This window comes from Amblyomma mixtum, chromosome 8 (assembly GCF_055824585.1).
Source record: "Amblyomma mixtum isolate Tamu chromosome 8, ASM5582458v1, whole genome shotgun sequence".
NCBI classification, from domain to species: Eukaryota; Metazoa; Arthropoda; class Arachnida; order Ixodida; family Ixodidae; genus Amblyomma; species Amblyomma mixtum.
Window position 1 is genome coordinate 65,863,773 of NC_143019.1, and position 19,419 is coordinate 65,883,191.

General features: G+C 44.3%; 1 protein-coding gene across 3 annotated transcripts; it reads right to left on the reverse strand.

Moving 5' to 3' along the window:
- Positions 1-1,404: 1,404 nt before the first annotated feature.
- Positions 1,405-18,614, reverse strand: LOC149332778 (uncharacterized). Of its 3 annotated transcripts, none has more exons than XM_089558360.1 (9): positions 18,485-18,614; positions 18,078-18,157; positions 16,828-16,953; positions 16,080-16,208; positions 12,141-12,257; positions 10,890-10,993; positions 8,316-8,346; positions 6,781-6,860; positions 1,405-1,946 (listed from the first exon to the last, which is right to left on the reverse strand). In XM_089558360.1, exons 1-9 carry the CDS (start codon positions 18,532-18,534, stop codon positions 1,863-1,865), a joined length of 801 nt encoding a protein of 266 aa, XP_089414486.1. In that variant the 5' UTR covers positions 18,535-18,614; the 3' UTR covers positions 1,405-1,862. The 3 variants fall into 3 exon arrangements, with proteins under 3 accessions (XP_089414486.1, XP_089414488.1, XP_089414485.1); XM_089558362.1 differs by having other exon boundaries at positions 18,408-18,485; XM_089558359.1 differs by lacking the exon at positions 18,485-18,614 and having other exon boundaries at positions 18,078-18,478.
- Positions 18,615-19,419: the final 805 nt, after the last annotated feature.

The window sequence follows — 19,419 nt, forward strand, 5'->3', positions numbered from 1 at the left end:
AGTGATGAAATTTGACAGACTGGCTTAAAACAGCATCAAACAGTCAGATATAAAGTTTCACAATGACAGCTTATCTAGGTTCCCTTTTATCCTTGTTCATATGCTGTCCCCATGTTGCTTGCTTGTGGAAAGCCTAGCATGACAAAAAAACAGGTTACAGGCATGTAAATGCTTGTAATACTTACTAAGAAGTGTGGTGTACATCAAGACACTCTCAATTTTTGTTTTAAATTTCTCTGGTCTTTTTATTAAAGGACACAAGATGCACCTTCTTTTATGTTTAGAATGTATCGTGCTCTAATTACCGTGTAATAAAAACATGTGAGCCTAAATGGTAAATCTGAGACTGTCTCAACGCAGACCACATTTCAGTGATCACAACAAAACAAACGGGGTAAAAATCCATGCACCCATTGCTGTGCTACGCTTTCCACGAGCAAGGTATGAAGCTTAAAACAAACTTTGGAGAAAACAAGCCTGAAAGTTCTAAGCTAACACACACTGTCTATGTGTGGATGCCGACAAATGTATTTTATTTGGAGTGCTTAAAGCTATTTTTGGGTGAAATATTGCAGTACAGCATAGAAACGGTGTTGGAGATGCCAAAAAGTGTACTTTTAAAAAATCGACTATTTTCGCGATTTTTGAGATCTGATCCCCCCATCCCCCTTAAAGGTGCACTGAAGAGGAATCTGAACTTGTCTTTTTGCCGCGGGAACTCGATCTACACGTTCCGAGCTTTCTTGGAAACTGCGATTTACTGCCCTGTGTGGCCGATTTCCCCAATTAAATCGAATTAACGTCCAGCTCCCAGCTTTTTTTTTTAATTCTGCCTCGTACGGTGGGCGGAGTCGACCAACGCGTGGAGCGCCTTTCACCCAGTCCCGTGGCGGCTTGCCGCTCTGCCATCAGCGGAGTAATACGTAGTAGTCCGTAGAAGCAAATAGTCCGCGCGTATTTTTATTTCTTCGGGCTTATTTTGCGGCTATATTATCTGCGAATGAAACTATTTATTCATGAAAACCTAAAAAACAAAATAAAGTGAAAGCAAAGCCTCCACGGGACTGGGTGAAAGGCGCTCCACGCGTTGGTCGACTCTGCCCACCGTACGAGGCAGAATTCAAAAAGAAAGGCGGGAGCCGGACGTTAATTCATTTTAATTGGGGAAATCAGCCACACAGGGCAATAAGTCGCAGTTTCTAAGAATGCTAGAAATGTGTAGGTCAAGTTCCCGCGGCAAAAAGACATGTTCAGAATCCTCTTCAGTGCACCTTTAAGCCATACTCAGCCATGAACCTAAGCGCCATTTTCGAGCCAGAAACAAAACTCGTGCTCAATGAAAGCCTCGAGGTGCAACTTGTTCAAGCGCACCTGTTTTTATGCTCAGCAATAATGTACGCCAAGTGGATTTGGGGACATCACCATGTGCCCTGCAGTTTTTATTAAACCAAAGTTTTCACACTTACATTGGCAGAGTGAAAAACAAGATAAAGCATGCACAGAGAGAGTACAGAAGAAAAAGAAAGCCTAGGGCAAACAGTATAACAGACAGTGATAACAGTGAAAAAGAAAGCCTAGGGCAAACAGTATAACAGACAGTGATAACAGTGAAAAAGAAAGCCTAGGGCAAACAGTATAACAGACAGTGATAACAGTGAAAAAGAAAGCCTAGGGCAAACAGTATAACAGACGGTGATAACAGTGAAAAAGAAAGCCTAGGGCAAACAGTATAACAGACAGTGATAACAGTGAAAAAGAAAGCCTAGGGCAAACAGTATAACAGACGGTGATAACAGTGAAAAAGAAAGCCTAGGGCAAACAGTATAACAGACGGTGATATCAGTGAACTGTCCTTTCTACCCTTAGAGGGGAAAGTACTCAGGAAGAAGCTTTTCATACAACCTGACGTCCACAGCCAAAAACAGGCAGAAGATGATCCTGTCCACCTGGAATAAAAGGAACAAATTAACATGGCAAACACCAGACAGCTTCCGCTGATCGGTTAAATCTGAAGCGTCGTGGGTTCGGATCCCACCGGCGGCATGTGGTTGTTTTTTTTTTCTCCTTTTCTAATCAATTAGCTTTAAGTGATAATATATTCAGTAATAGTATTCTAAATCTAACAACAGCACAAAATATATAAATTAAATAAAAAAAATCCCCTGTGTCCCTTGGTTTCTGTGGCTGTTGGCTTCTCTCACTACACAAAATGATAAGTTAGCAACAAAGAGTGAAAATTACATCACTCGTAAAATGTAGGTTTGGTGGGGCTAGAATTTCTGGCATAAATGATGAAACACGACCACATGCCATGCATGTTTTGCAATTCACTTCACAGGCAAATGAAAGAGCTTGCCTCTATAACTTGTTCCTAGACAAAGAGAATAAAACTGTCACATCAGCAACTTTCAGAAAAGTTTTTTGTAGTACAGGTTTCTGCCAGGAATGCCTATCATATGCAGCCACCCCACCGCAGAGTCAAAGGGGCTTTGAAACGGGCTCCCAATAAAGGTGCGGTATCCCTGGGATGTTAAAGGTGCACTGAAGAGGAATCTTAACTTGTCTTTTTGCCACGGGAACTCAATCTACACGTTCCTAGCATTCTTAGAAACTGCGACTTATTGCCCTGTGTGGCCGATTTCCCAAATTAAATCGAATTAACGTCCGGCTCCCGCCTTTTTTTTTTAATTCTGCCTCGTACGGTGGGCGGAGTCGACCAACGCGTGGAGTGCCTTTCACCCAGTCCCACGGCGGATTGCCGCTCTGCCATCGGCGGAGTAATACGTAGTAGTCCGTAGTAGCAAACAGTCCGCGCGTATTTTTATTTCTCCGGGCTTATTTTGCGGCTATATTATCTGCGAATGAAACTATTTATTCATGGAAACCTAAAAAACAAAATAAAGCGAAAGGAAAGCCTCCACGGAGCTGGCTGAAAGGCACTCCACGCGTTGGTCGACTCAGCCCACCGTACGGGGAGAATAAAAAAAATAAAGGTGGGAGCCGGACGTTGATCCGATTTAATTAGGAAAATCAGCCCCACAGCGCAATACGTCGAAGTTTCTAAGAATGCTCGGAACGTGTAGATCGAGTTCCGGCGGCAAAAAGACGAGTTCAGATTCCTCCTCACTGCACCTTTAAGGTCTCTGATTCGGCCACGGAAGCTGAACAGTGTTCTGGAGCAGGCTTCTGAATGCTTTACTTTACATGAGGCCTCTCGCATGTGGACTGCACACAGTAGCTCTCTTGGTGCACTTCGCAGTAGACTGTGCAACACTTTATCAAAGAACCTAGCCCCTAACTTCATTCAGTGCAGGGCCTAAGAGCCGCCAAGACATTGGATGATCTTTCCGATGTTCTTGGTGAAATACGGTACAGAATTTACATCCAGCACACAGCAGAAGGTTGGCGTTCTTTCTTTTAATCCAACGATCTTAAACTTCATCGAAAAACAAAAATAAACAGACATTTGGTCGACTGTATACACAGTGTGGTAGACAGTACAGCAGAGCTCATTTATAATGAACCCAATGGCTGTGCGGAGTTCGTTCGTTGGAATGGAGGTTCGTAGTAAGTGGACTTCGCATGTTAGAGCCAAAAATACAAACTCGGACTATGTGGTGCTTATTTATTTTTTTAAAGTTCGTTATGTATGTCTCCATACTCAAACTACAACCTGCAGTTATGGTGCTTTCCAAGCTGAGCAGTCGCATGCTCCTTGTCGATATACAATATGAACTAGCAACTTTAGGGATGTGATATACAAATCGCGGTGGAGCTCACGGCAGCTGGTAGTAGGCCGACCTCATTGTCTTTAACAAATTCCTGGAAGTAGAAGTGTTTGTACTCCGCATGCTATTATTTTCTTCCATATACCGGGTGTCCCAGCTAAATGTAACCAACCTTTTAAAATAGACGAAGTGTCCTAGTCCAGTGAAACCAACTAAAGGTTGTTCAGAGTCGCATGGCCTAGTCTCGAGTATTTTTTTTGTTCTTCAAAGTTAATTAATTAGTTAAGCTTAATTAGCTAACTATTTAATTATTGGCTTCAGGAAAAAGTGTCAATGAGAATGTTTTAGACCGCCCTGAAAAACCGCTAGTAGTGATGTTTCCATCACGGTATGATTTATGTAGCTTCATTTATCGGCCTTAAAAGAAAGTTGTCACGTGACCAGCTGCTCGCTCGCATCTCTGCCCCAATGTGCACCCAAAGTCTCATCGAGAAGAAGACTTCCGGAAGACAGGACTTTATTCTCTAAGGTGCATCTTGGGACGTTGAAGTGGCACGGTTGTCATGTGGAAGCTTTTTTTTATTGTCCGAATTATGGTTAAAGGCTGTTAAAAAAACTACTTTATGTATTTAGTACGTTGCTGCAAATGTTTCAGTCAGTTGTTTTTCAAAGCGATTTACAACTTTTCCACTGACACTTTGTTCATCAAGTCAATAATTAAAAAGTTAGTAATTAAGCTTAACTACTTACTTAACCTTGAAAAACGAAAAAAATACTGCAGACTAGGTCACGTGACTCTAAAGAACCCTCAGTTGGTTTCAGACGGCTAGGGCATCCCGTGTTCTTTAAAACCTTGGTTACATTTAGCTGGGACACCTGGTATAGCTCTCTGATGTCAGCGTACTGTGCTGTGGATGCTGTGTGTGTGCACATGCCTGCTTTGGCACGAAATGACGAACAGACACTGCGTGTTCTATTTAGCCCCGTCGGTCAGCCTGTGCTGCAGTTTTAGAAGCATGCACAAAAACAAAACACCCAAGAGCTATGCTCAAATTTTGCATTAGGAAGTATCGTAATCACCAGTGAATTTTTATAGCGAAAGCTGTAATAGCTTTGTACAAGCCATTTAGCAGAAGAAGGGTACAGCCTCAGCCGTGACATCACCGCCTCAAAGCACGACTGATAGATAGATAGATAGAGAGGGGAAAGGCAGGGATGTTAACCGGAAAGGATTACGGTAGGCTACCCTGCACAGGGGAAGGGAATGAGGGGATTAAAGCACGACTGAGGTGTCCATTGACCCACGGAGCCAGTTATGCTTCTTTCCTACCCTCAAAACCAACAGAGGGTTTAGACTGTGAATAAGGCAACAGTGGGAACAGTCCGTGAAGTGTGCCAGAACATGATCGAACCCAAGTCCGCAACCGGAAGGCTGAGTATGTGTACAGAGCATACAGACGCCAAAACGGGCCCGTGAAACGCCCAACCAGGAAGTCGTTTGTGAAACACCAAAATGAGCCTGCCATTCCAGACCTCTCAACTGCTAATGCCAATCAACTTTTGCTGATTAATGCACTAAGCTAGTAAGCTAAGCGGTAAGCCAGTTAGCTAATAATTTTTTTGGGGGGGGGGGGGGGGGGGTCAGAGTGTTCTTTCCACATGAATGGGGGAAGGGGGTGTCACGAAGGCTCGGAAATGCTCGTCACTCTGTGCCCCTACAAGCAGTGTGGGTTTTCGAGCGCGGGGCACAGTTTACAGCTCCTCTTCATTCACTCTAACAAAGCTGTGGGGCCCCAGTTATCTGCTGTATCTGAAACGCAGTGCCATTGCCCTGATACATAATTTGATGGCGCCATTATTATCTGTAATAGGCAAGTGTTCATTGTAGCTGCGGCTGTCCAAAGTGAGGTTGACAGTATATAACGATGAACAGAGAAAATGCTTTTCAATGAAAGATTGGTTGGTTTATTGCGGTTTAACGTCCCAAAGCGACTGAGGCTATGAGAGACGCCGTAGTGAAGGGCTCCGGAAATTTCGAAAGGTAGGAGTGTACAGTAGTCTAACCATTAACATGACGCTTCTTAACTGTTTGAGTTTGACCTGCGCTGGTATTCCAAGCTTAGTATGAGAGCTGTTCAACAAGTTTTGTACACTGGCCTGTAACATTTTTATCATGTGATGAAAGCCGTTGCACTGATATATGGGATTTTTTAATGTCGTCTTTCACACGAGCATACCACATTTGAAAACAGTCCCCACCAGCAACAATGTGCACATTTCCATCTCCAGTGCAGTAGTCACTGTAGAAAGAGGGCTGCTGTTTTGCCTCATCCACATCAAATGTAGAGCTTGCACCATTAGACTGTTGGTAGTTTTGTAAAATGAAGAAACGGCTCAAGGGTAAACATTTAGTGTCTGACGAAGAATCAGTAATTCAGTGTGCCGCTACAGTCAACGGAAGCCCTCACTCTTATACAAAGGCATGCAGGTGCTAACATAACATAAAGTTATACTCTCTATGTAACATACATACACATCATCATGTATTCAACGTAAAACGTACTGGTTACCAAAATGCATCACTGCAGTGAGTAAATTCGGAGATAGGCATTCTCAACTCTTCATGGAATGCAGTGCCTTCCAATTTCGTTGTTTGACAAGGAAGTCGCAGCTCAGGAGGTATAAACTACAGAAACACCCCTCATATTACAATGTGGCTTCTTTCCTTTTCAGCTTCTTTTAACCAATAAACTCTCGCTGTATTCAGTTCAGTTCTGCGCAGAAAAAATGGTTTGGTTTAGTTGGTTTATGGAGTTTAACGTCCCAAAGCGACTAAGGCTATGAGAGACGCCATAGTGGAGGGCTCCGGAAATTTCGACCACCTGTGGTTCTTTAACGTGCACTGACATCGCACAGTACACGGGCCTCTAGAATTTCTCCTCCAAAGAAATTCAACCGCCGCAGCCGGGATCGAACCCGCGTCTTTCGAGACAGCAGCCGAGCACCATAGCCACTGAGCCACCGCGGCGGCGCAGATAAAATGCACGAATACCTTGTGAGCATTCTCGTCAGCTTCGAGCCACTCGCGTGCCGTTGAGAGTGCTACGTGGGCTGCCTTCTCATTGGGATAACCTGCAGCCGAACAGAACACAGAAGAAACACAATGTCACAAGGATGAAAAGCTTGGCCAGCCTGTATACTGCCAGGAAAAGGCGATATTTTGCAAGGTCCTTTCATTTCTATTCTCCACTATCTGTATTTGCACACCTCTTTCGCAAGAAACGCGATCTTCTGCAGAATACCAAAACTACCTGCATGTGCTAGCCGCACACAGTTCCGTGAATCCTACGTAGAGAACCACTGGTTGAATTGTTTTGTCTGAGTAGAGCACTGCAACCTTAGGAAATGAAATGGCACGTGTGGCTTCTAAATGCTACAAAGAAAAGTTGTGCCGTGGTTTGTGACGCTGCATACAATTTCCCTGTGCTCGATGATACTGCAGTTCCAAGCTCCTCTCTCTCTTCTCACAGTTTTGAGTTAGTACATATGAAACTGCATAGACATCAGGATGCAAAGGCAAAACAATGCCTCCAAATGAGCAGCATATGATTCCACCTGAATTTAGATACTAACAAAGAAATGGAATGGAACAAGCAGACAACATTAATGAAGAAAAACTTTTCACATATGTAGCAGTGAACGCTGCCTAAACTAGCACACCTGTTTGTACAGGCTAAGTCCACACATAAAAAGTAGTTAGCCATACAACCAAAGTGACCACAGGCATATTTCGATGCGACCAATCTCAAGTACCGAGGCTGGTATCTCCTGCACTTCTTTTTACCTCTCGACACGTTTTCATCCTGCGACTTGTCGACACTTTGAGAGTAAGAATGACAAGTGGCAGTATGATGCGCAGCCAGTACTGCAAACAACTCATACTAAATCCATGCCTAAAAAGTAGTTTGGGCTAGAGGACTTGAAGAGAAAGTACCTCGCACAGCGTTTTTTGTTTTTGCCCAAACACTCACCGAGGTTTTGAGAAGAAAGAGCGATACATGATGGAGTAATACAGTTTTGCGAACGCACTACCTCCACAACCTCCGCAGCGTTGCCTGCTATGTATGAAATGGAGCATAGTCGTAGTGTGACAGCTGCATTGTGACATCTAACTTCAATGAATTTCTGATGAGTCAGTGACTAGAAAAATGCCACGACAAACCAACTGCGTCTGCATTTGTGGTGCCCCTTAAATAAGGTAGGTAATTTATTAATTAAATTAATTAATTAAAGTGCAACCTTTACATTTGCACAGCTGATCACGACAGACAGCTTGACCTGAACGACCGCTTCAAAAATTCCATGCATTCAGCACGAAGATAAGTACATGCACAACACAAAATAAACTACAAAAGTTACACCTTTCCTCACTACTTAATTATATGGATCTGCTACTATGGACTTCATGCACATTCATGAACTGCAACTGAACCACTTTCCTACAGGATGCATGTACTGCAATTTTTTTTTGCAAGAACTTGTAACACTGTTTAAAAAAAAAATGAACAAACAAAAAAGCTTCCTTACCATAGACACCCGTGGAGATGCATGGGAACGCCTGAAAAAGTAAGAGAGATTAAACATCTACTTTATTTATTCATTTCAGATACCCTCAGGCCCCTGCAAGCATAACATAGGGGTGGGCTCATCAAGCAAAAAAAAAAAAAAAAAAAAAAACTGCAAATTCACAATGCCACACAAAGTGTTAAAAATAGTATCAAGCAGACAAAGAATGCCAGGTATGAATGAATGAACACAAAGGGACTGGCCCAAAATTTCCAAGGACCGCAGAGCTAATGAAACAGTCCTAAACGATATGAAGTGCCGCAGTTTCTTTAGCCCAATCGAATCTTCGTTCGCTGAACCCAGTTCCGCAAATTTCACAAGCTGCTGACCAAATTACGAATTCTTCACCAGACAGAAACAAAAAGTTTCTTGACAAAACAAAACCCTAAATGAAAAAACATTTGCCTGCACGAACAATTCAAGAACAACGCGAAAACAGCTCCCTCAGGCTTTTTAAGGGCAAGGCACAACAATACTGTCTTCAACGCTGGTTTAGTGGCTATGACATTCGGCCGGTGAGCCCAAGGATGCAGGATCGAGCACTGGCCATGGAGGCCCCATCTGGTGTTTGCGCTGGTGTTTGTCCTTCTCTTGTGTCGTCTTCCATTGCGCTATTTTTTCCAATTCGTGAAACATGTACAGCTGCAACGGAAAAAGAATGGCACAAGTGAATCATGACCAGAGCGAAAAAATCGCGACACGCGGCGCTATTGTTGCCGAGTACGCCGATAGCGAGAGTACCAGGAACATTCCATTTCCTAAAGCGGGGATGGCCGGCAGAAAGCAGCTCACCTAGACATTCACCCATCGGAAATGCAACATCTTAAACGAATGCCTTTAGATGTCTTATGAGCCAAACCATGTGCTAAGGCGGCTAAGCGCGTAATCTCGTTTTATTTATTTTTTTTTGTGCTAGCGTGGCGAGCAACGTTATCTTTATCACCATTTTCCCTTTAAAATGTGCTGGGGATGCACTGTCAAAAGTAACGTGTGGGAGTGCCTGCTTACGGATGGGCTGCTTTCTGTCGGCCACCCCCACTTTGGAAAGTGGAATGTGCCAGGCACTCTCGCTATCTGCGCGCGCGGCTACAATAGCGCCGCGTCTCGAAATTTTTCCGCTCCGGTCATGAGTAACTTGTGCTAATCTTTTTCCGTTGCAGCTGTACCAACCAGCCCATATTTGCCCTATTCAGGCCCAATCTCATCACCATCATCATCATCAGCCTGACTACGCCCACTGCAGGACAAAGGGCCCTCCCATATCTTTTCAATCAACCCTGTCCTGTGCCAGCTGTGGCCGCTGTATGGCCTTGGTTCTTGAGGAAATGAAATGGCGCAGTATCTGTCTCACATATCTCAGTGGTGGACACCTGAACCGCGCCGTTAGGGAAGGGAGGAAGGTGGGAGTGAAAGAAGAGAGAAAGAGGTGCGAGGTCTCTGGAATAATTTCGACCACCTGGGGATCTTCAACGTGCACTGACATCGCACAGGTGAAACATGGTAACCATGGCCGGGTTCAAACCTGGGAACTCCGGCTCAGTAGACAAGCGCCCTAAACACTGAGCCACCATGGTAGGTAGGCCAGCCTGCCCCCGCAAACTTCTTAATGTCATCTGCCCACCTAACTTTCTGCCAACCCCTGCTACGCTTGCCCTCTCTCGGAATCAAGTCCGTTGCTCTTAAAGACCTTCGGTTATCTTGCCTTCATTACATGCCCTGCGCTCGTGGTGTTCGCGCTCGTTAGCGCTCATGGTGTTCGTCTCTTGTCTCTTGTGTCCTCGTCTTTTGCTGCGCTACACTGTATTGGAATTATCCTGTTACCCTGACAGACCATCTGTTACTTATTCTCTGCATGACTGCCTTGTCATAATACTGGGTGAGGATGATGGCGGAACCTTAGTTTAGAGCCTATGGCCTCATTCATTCATTCTTTTATTTCCCATTCTTTAGGATGGAGGAGGTCGAGGTAGAAGCTGCATGAAAGCAGCTTGAGGAGCCCTCGACCCCATACAAGCAACAGCAATGGGAGCATACACGCTTACTTCTGGAGCACTTTCACATGGTAACAGATTACAATGGCTACAATGAACTGAAAGCAGAAATGTTTATAACGCAAAGTTCAAAATGTTAAAATACTAGCTTCAAAATCAAACAATTCAAAAACCTCCCCAATGTTCTGCAGGCATTTTTATAAAAAGTGACAGACAACATCGCAGCCGAACAGTGAAGAACCACTAAGTGGCTCCACACATCACATCAACTGCTGCATACCACACTCACCACTACCCCGCCGCGGTGGCTCAGTGGTTATGGTGCTCGGCTGCTGACCCGAAAGACACGGGTTCGATCACGGCCGCAGCAGTCGAATTTCGATGAAGGCGAAATTCAAGAGGCCCGTGTGCTGTGTTATGTCAGTGCACGTTGAAGAACCCCAGGTGGTCGAAATTTCCGGAGCCCTCCACTACGGCGTCCCTCATAGCCTGAGTTGCTTTGGGACGTTAAATCCCAATAAACCAAACCAAACTAAACACTCACCACTGTCCTCAGCTTGTGTGCCTTCAGAGTCTCAAGGCAAGTGAGGTAGCAACTGTGCAGCTTGGCTTCATTCTCACCAACTGGGCCAACCGTGTGGATGACATCTGAAGGGGGAACAGAAAGAATGCGGTAAAGTAGTAGCACGTGAAGAAAAACCTTTGTTGTTCTTCGTTGTTCCGTTGGATAAGACAAGGTTTCAGAACTTTTCTTTCTTTACCTGAAATCATGCTTGCACAAAATGAAGTTGAATGAAGCGCATTTGACAGCTTTTTAGGCCTAACAGGTTTCAGCCCCAAAATGGTCTTCAAGTATCAGTATTACTCCTCATACTAGACAGTACTAAGATGCTCTTTACTTTGGCCGTTTTTTTAATAAAGATGTCCTTGCTTTGAAAGAAAACAAAAATGTACACTTATCTAGGGAAGGTGAAATGGGACTGCAGTTTCACTTTACTACCGTATTTAGAAACGTAATTTGCATACATTTTTTTCTTTAAATTAAGGCTTCAAAAAGGGAGTCATAAAAATCTACAAAGGTAATAACACCCAATATATGCTGCATATCGTCGTCTATATGTCTACTCTCAACTTGCACCTTCGCTGGCCAAAGAGAGTGATAAAATAGCAAAGCCGGCAGTCAGGGGCAAATGGAGACATAAAAGGCGATAAAAAAGCGTTCTCTATGCGGCCCGGATGACTAGCGGCAAAGTGAACAGAAAACAGGTCGGTAGTTTCAGATTCTGGCGCATGCCAGAGGTTACCGACAGTTTGCTCTTCACAACTGTTCATCTGGGAAAGCCAGCGCAGATGAGGCGGGTAAACAGCGCACAATTCAAAATTTTGGGACCACAGATGAAGCTCGCAGGACCACAGCTGACATTCAAATAACCCAGAAGTTAAGTTTGAATTGATGAGAAGCCACTGTACCTCACGAGCCATAGGCATTTTATTTGCTGGGCTCGCCGTCAATAGGGCATCTTTCTGCGATATTTACAGCCCACTTCAATGGGTCTTCCCGCTAAGGAATACAAGACACGGCATCACTACCGACACTTCAAGACCATGGGAAACACAAAATGGCCAGACTGAAAATGCTTTCTTGGAGAAAGAGACGTGATAAAGCTTGTGCCAAATGCTCTGAAAATGGCTCAGAGATAGTGAAGTTTTTCGGCTAATGCATGGTGCATGAAATTGCTTTTAGTGTCCCTGATGAGTCGACAGCAATGGACCGAAGTACTCAAACAGCACTCACACTTAGCTGGCAGCTTGTATCCGCCAGTGATCTTTGCTTCCCCAGTTGGGCAACCATTGAGGGTGGCACACTCGGCTTTGAGCTTGGGGCCTGCGGCACTGTGGATGGCGCCATCCACTGCAAACAACATGCATATCTTAAAGCCAAGAATTTGGGTCAGCACAGTGCAAACAACAAACGTGGCAACAATAACAATTGCTAGCACTTCACGTTTCACAGAGGCACTCAGCCAATAATGCTGCTGAAGTGGAACAGTGGCTCTTATACAGTCAAACCTGGATATTATCACGTAGTGGTGACTACAGTCCGGCGAACAGAAAAACAGCGAGAATGTCTTCGAAACGAAACTCTTTATTCGGGCTGACTTGCGCCCGCAAAGAACTGAATCACTCGGCGGTCGTCGAACGGAATGACCGCCGCTGTCGGCCGTGCTCTTTTTAAAGGTGATAGCGAACATTCGAGATAAAGCTTGGAAAGTTACTAGAACATTCTGGCGCAAACTAGAACCGGCTCCGCCTGGATGTGATCAATGGAGATAAATCTAGGCGCGTCTTGCGTCAGAAACGAAGTGGTAAAGCGGCGTATCGGCAGCCTTGAAGCATGAACAAACACTACAAACAAACACTACAAAGATTCGCGGCAATATACTGAACTCGAAGTTGATTGTGAAATAGTTCAATATATAGATGATTCGATATATAAAGAAAGGCAACAAATAAGCTTATCTGTGATGTAGAGATAAAAATACATTGCGCTCATGCTAGTGACATACTTCTTGCAGCAATGTTCTGTCAACTGGCAGCGCACTGCTCGATAGACGGTCCAGCTCAAACTGAGGACAACGCAGTGAGCTATGGAAAGGAAAATGATAGGTGTAACGTTAAGAGATCGGAAGAGTGCGGAGTGGGTAGGGGAAGAAATGCAATTTAATGACATCAAAGAGAAATCAAGAGCAAGAAGTGGGCTTGAGCAGGGCATGCAACGCGAAGGGAAGGTAACTGCTGGTCCTTAAAGGTGCAGTGAAGAGGAATCTGAACTAGTCTTTTCGCCGCGGGAACTCGATCTACACGTCCCAAGCATTTCTAGAAACTGCGACTTATTGCCCTGTGTGGCCGATTTCCCTAATTAAACTGAATTAATGTCCGGCTCCCGCCTTTATTTTAAAATTCTCCTCGTACGGTGGGCGGAGCTGGCCAAAGCATGGAGTGCCTTTCAGCCAGCTCCGTGGAGGTTTTGCATTTGCTTTATTTTGTTTTTTAGGTTTCTGTGAATAAATAGTTTCATTCGCAGATAATATAGCCGCAAAATAAGCCCACAGAAATAAAAATACGCATGGACTATTTGCCACTACGGATTACTATGTATTACTCCGCTGATGGCAGAGCGGCAAGCCACCACGGGACTGGGTGAAAGGCACTCCACGCGTTGGTCGAATTTTAGTGTTTCTGGTAGCCCCGCACATGGGTCATAACCATTACCATTTGACCTAATAACATTAACTGAAAGACAAGGATCTCTCCCAATGGTCTCTGATTAGCACTATCCTGTGCCTGTTTTGGCCACTTCATCACTGCAATTTCCCCCATCCCACCTGACCCTCTGCTGTTCCCGGCTGTATTCCTGCCTTTGGGATCCACTCCATTCCTCTAGGGGGGGCCATTGATTATCTGCTCTCCAAACTAATTTCCACCTTTTTATCTGCATCAAGGCTATGTACAGCCTTTGTCAAAAGTAACCAGGCTGCATGGTTTGCTTCTCATTTGTATAACAGAGCCCTCACGGCTTTCCTAAAGATCAAAAAGTTCTTTGAAGGTGAGAGCACGGGTTCTCCTTACCATTGCAGAGATTTAGAGCTCGAGGGCTGGCATAATAGCTTTAATGTACGACAGAGAAGAAAAAAAAACGTGCAGCCTGGTTACTTTTGACAAAGACTGTACATGGGTAAAACTTCTTCACTGTACCTCCTGTGGCCAGGCTGTCTCTCGTACAGTAGAGCCCGGATATACTGAACCCAGATATTAAGGCGAAAGCCTTTAATGCCTCTCAGCAGAAGTGTCCACAGACGTGTCGACAGATGCGTCGGCAGATCTGTCTGCCTTTCGACGTCACTGCTTAAAAAGAAACTGCGCCGAGGGTGGGAATCGAACCAGAGCCTTTGGCATTTGAAGCGGAGACGCTACCACTCCGCCATGAAGGCTCAAGGTTCGGCACATCTAGTGAATGCATGGGTTTCATAAATAAAATACAAGGAATAAAGTCAAGAAAAGGAAAAAAAATAAGAAAATAAAAAATAGAAATATATGAAAAATAAAAAAGTAAATAGAACTTGTATGTATGCATGCACGCATGCATACATACATACATACATACATACATACATACATACATACATACATACATACATACATACATACATACATACATACAAGTTTTATTCTCCACAAAGAAGTGGAAGGAGGCGAGGAAAAAGCCGTACATTTGCGGCTTGAAAAATCCTCCGCCCCCTTACAGTGTATACAGCCGCAGAGTGGGGCAATAAACAGTCGCATTTTTGTTGCAAAGAGAAAAAAAAAAAGAAACCAGCCCATCACAAAATAAAATAAGCCTAAATAAGAGTTTCAATAAAGCACTGGTTTTGGACGCCTGGGAAAACATTTTTTTCCCCCTTTTTTTTTTAAACGTAAACAATGCAATGTAATTGAACATAAGGATAGACCTGTGCGTTCATTCACAAGAAGAAAAAGTATGAGTAGCAAAATATTTGTACATATTTGGAAGAGACATATTGGATACATCAGCGGCTTCTTTTTCTGCAGCATTCAATAATCGCGGAAGATTATACCGGAGTGTTTGTTGTCCATAGGCAGTGCGACATTTTGGAATTTTCCATCGTTCTGGAGTTCTGGTGCTGTAGGTGGGATAATTGGGTCTTAATTCTGCCATTTCAGTAAAAACTATCTATGATCTATGAAAAAGATCTATGAATGTAAAGTAGGGAATGACCTTCCGCATATATGGCAAATTAGCCCACAATGCTATCGCGTCATACCCTTAAGACGGAGCTTAAGTTAGAAGCTTAAGGTGGCAGGCGGCTGTTAAATTAATGATCGATTACGAGAGGTTGCTCGGGAAGAGCAACCTGGTCCACACAAGGTCCACCGGTGGCAGCACCTGCCATCGCAGGGCTGCACCATTGCGGAAGGAGTGGCGTGAGGACTCCCAGGGACGTATGAATGCAAAGTAGAGAATGACCAGTTCTGCATTTAAGGGCATTAACTCATCAACGCTATCACATCACACCCTTAATTAAGGTGGAGCTTAAGTGTCCCCACCAATCTTTTTAATGAGATTTTCTATTTGTAGTTTACTTATAAAAAGCCTAGCCATTTTATGATGAAAAAACGAAAATAAAAATTGGTTTCTGTGGAAAGGAAATGGCGCAGTATTTGTCTCATGCATCTCGGTGACCACCCGAACCCAGCAGTAAGGGAAAGGATAAAGGTGGGAGTGAAAGAAAGAAAAGAGAAAGAGGTGCGGTAGAGGAGGTCTCCGGAATAATTTCGACCACCTTTAACGTGCACTGACATCGCACAGAACACGGGCGCCTTATGCGTTTTGAATGCACTTCCAGCCTACCAGCAGGCGGCACGTTGCTACAACAGCATTGCCAGCACGGGTGCAATGTATTCTTGCTTCTAGGCAACTGATAAGCTTAACTATTGCAATTTTTAATATATATATCGAAGTATCAGTATGTCGAAATATTTCGCCGTCCCCTTCGAGTTTGATATACCTAAATTAGAGTGTATTACGTCCAGGCTGATATGATGCATTGGTTAATAAGCTACCTGGCAAGCTAATGAGAGAAGGTTTCAGGATCAAGTGCCAAAAGGTCATACTACATCAATGTCGTCGCTTGGTAGAGCATACAAGTCTTACCACCACCTCCTCCAAGAAGACGGTTGTTTGCAGCATTTACGATGGCATCTATTTCCAGTGATGTGATGTCACCCACAAATAATGAAACCTTGGAGTTAAGCTCAGGGCGGACCTTGTACTTTCCGGAGCCTATAAATCCCGAAAACAATAAAGGAAAGTTAGCAACATGGTTATCGCTGTACATTGTTCAAAATGGCATTTGCTCAATTATTGCAATTTATTCCATTCAATGCCAAGTGCTCAACATTTCAATACCGAGCCCAGTTATATCTTTTCATGGGAAACACTGTGCCATCAATAAAGAGCAAACGCTTGGCAATTTTAACTTATTTAATTTGTACTGGTTTATTCAAACACAAAGTTTGCTCTCATCAATATCAAATTATTAAAAAGGCACCCATTTACTTCTAACTACGTACAAATAAAACAAATTTTGCATCCTTGAAGTTTGAATCATCAAAAGCCGACTGCATTCTACTGTGATTAAGCTCGCATGTACTTTCACCAAAGAGGCATTGAACAAGAAGGCCAACGAAACAGCGCAGTGTTAGAGATAAACTAATGCCTTTCAAGCTGTTTTGGATAAACTCTCCTATCGGTTTCAGAGTGTTAATCAAGGATCAAAAGCATGCGAACAATAAATATGGAGCTTTGATGCCGTGGAACAGCTTTTTGATGAACAGGCTTGCAGTGTGGCATATTGGCTAAAAGCGTTGTAAATGATGAATGAATTGGGACGTTTACGTACCACCTCCCGAGATGTTTTTTGCAGCACAGTATGCTGGCCAGTCCTCGATGTCATTGATGGTACGAAACTTATCACCACACTTGTATGACGCCCTTTTCTCTACGAGGGGGAGTGACAGGAACTTCTCTGCAATTCAATATGACACAGAAAGCATGGTCAGTGGGTGCATGCACTATGCTCTACAACCCCATTTACACCATGTTTACACCATGTTTACATTCTGTTTACACCCTGTTTACACCGTTTACAGGCGCGAAAAAAGACAGAACACAAGGCAGAAAGATGGGACGTGTTCCTTGTGTGCCTTGTGTTCTGTCTTTTTTCATGCCTGTGACCACAGATGAACAGTTACCAAATTGCCCAGCAAGACGTTCTTTTAAGTTTACATTATTTTACATGCTTTACAAACCTGTTTACCCGCGTAAAAAAATGGCTGTCCCATTGCAAACTTGATAGGCCAATCTCACAGTTGCTAACGTATGATGGTTCCCACATGGCAAGACCAAGACTCGGTAGCGATAATGTGTACGAGACTTACTGCATCGCCCACTCTGCATCGCCCACCATTATAACAAGACTTACTGCATCGCCCACCATTATAACAACACAAGTCGTGCACGGAACTTACGTGTCCATTTCCACTTAGCAAGCATTTCGTTGCGGAATTTGGCTAGAAATGATGAATCAGGAAGTGCAGAAGCGGCGCTACTATTGAAATAGGTTAAACTTGAAAAAGCACATTGGAAAACGATCGAGTCAGATAGCCTGCGTAATCTCGTAGGCACGAGTGCTGATGTCGTGTGCACTCTCGCGTTTCAGTGTGTCCCAAAGGCGGCCTCACGTCGCTATAACTTCCTTCGTTAGTTGTGCTCAACGGACACAACTTCCGGCTGCTCTATCACAGGGTTTCCTGTGCTCCCCCTCCCTCGTCATTGCGACACTGCCTCAGATGATATAGCTACGAGCGCTATCGTCCAGCTCATGCCAGTATGAAAGAACAACTAAATCTTCCAGGAACAGAACCAAAATTAGAGGAACCAGTTGAATTCAAACAAGTTCCCATTTTGGTTCTGAAAGTTTTAGCTGGTTTCTTTTCGCATGGATCCGAAACTGAGTTGGGCGTTGGCGGTTCCTAAACTCAACACCGGTGTTCTCAAAGACGCCCGCTGGTTTAAGTCGCACAGTGAACGATCAGCCTAACCAAAAGTGCCGACAAGAATAGCACCACTTTGAGACAAGGGGGCATTCACCTCTTTCTGCGACGACGTCGGGATCCGTCTGGAGCGGATGTACTGTCACGCCTTCCATCACGAGGTGCGTCACAAAAGACCTACAAACCGAGAAAGTGGGAACGCTGACGAACGCGAACGACGGTGCGCTAAGCGCCGATCGCATTTTATAGCGACCGCCATCGCACGACGGCGGCTGTTTACAGATCCGCGAGAAGTGTTGTGCCACCACAGCAGATGCACGTCCCGGGGCCCGCAGCTTCCGACACAGTAAACACCGCGACATCGCACGTATGTACGTGCGCAGCAGGCTGTTAGTGATAAGCGGTTAAATCTTGCTCTTTTCTGTACCTTCTCAGAAAACAGCCCGATAGGAATGTTGGTATACAGCGACCGATTCAACGTAGGAATGTAGGAAACACACTAACCGGTACAGAACTGGAACAAGAACGGCGGCAAATAAACACAGCCGCCACATAGTTGCTAGGCGCGACAGCGAACCCGCCGCTTTCTAGCGGGAAGCAGTAGTGGTGCTACTGCGGTTTATGTACGAACCGCTATTGCGGCTGAGATGTTGTAAAATAAGCAAAACACCGCGTGTACTATCGGCCACAAGAGTTTACGAGACGTGGATACCCTGGAAAAAAATATATCACTGTCATTATACCAAGAGATTGCCTGAAATTCATGCCAGTGCTCGCTATTTCCGCTGATATCAATCCGAGTGCTGAATCCAGGGGAGTGAGCCAATGAGTCGCAAGGCTGCGCAGAAGTGAATTTGTTTCCGAATGCATGCGTCTCTTGATGGCGACTGCACACACCTGCTTCCAGGTTGATGTTTAGAAAACTACAAACTAGAAGGAAAGACTAGCTAAGCTGCAAACGAAGCAAAGATGGTACTTACAATTACTTTATTTTTAACACAGCCATCTATAATTACAGCCAGAACATTAGTACTGAAGTAAGAAAGACGAAACTCGCCTTGGTCTCCCTTTCATGTGCCGCAGCATGACGCGCACGACCTGTCACCTTCGCGAACAGGAGTGAACTGCTTCTCATGCCGCTGCTAGTATGAGGACCTGCGTTGCGGTGTGGCATATGCAGTGCATATTTGAGCGAAAAGCTTTCTTTGTTCTCTATTGGGACATCTCGGGTGCTTCGATCTTCCATAATGTATTAACCGCCTTTCACTGTTATCATAAATGGAAACGCGTGATTAGAAGCAGTTTCTAGTCACGCCTTATGCGGAACGGCCTACATATTATCGATTTTATGAATTGATGTTGGTTTCTGTCGATATAGAAACCAACATAATTTCATGAAATCAGCATAACTTTTGCGAGCCATTAGGTGTGGAATAATG

Coding starts and splice junctions, on each gene's coding strand:
- LOC149332778 (XM_089558359.1), bottom strand. CDS start 18,342: ATGTCGCGGTGTTTACTGTGTCGGAAGCTGCGGGCCCCGGGACGTGCA. Junction 16,209..16,827: donor AAAAAACATCTCGGGAGGTG/GTACGTAAACGT, acceptor CGGGATTTATAG/GCTCCGGAAAGTACAAGGTC. Junction 6,861..8,315: donor CATCTCCACGGGTGTCTATG/GTAAGGAAGCTT, acceptor GTTCGGCTGCAG/GTTATCCCAATGAGAAGGCA.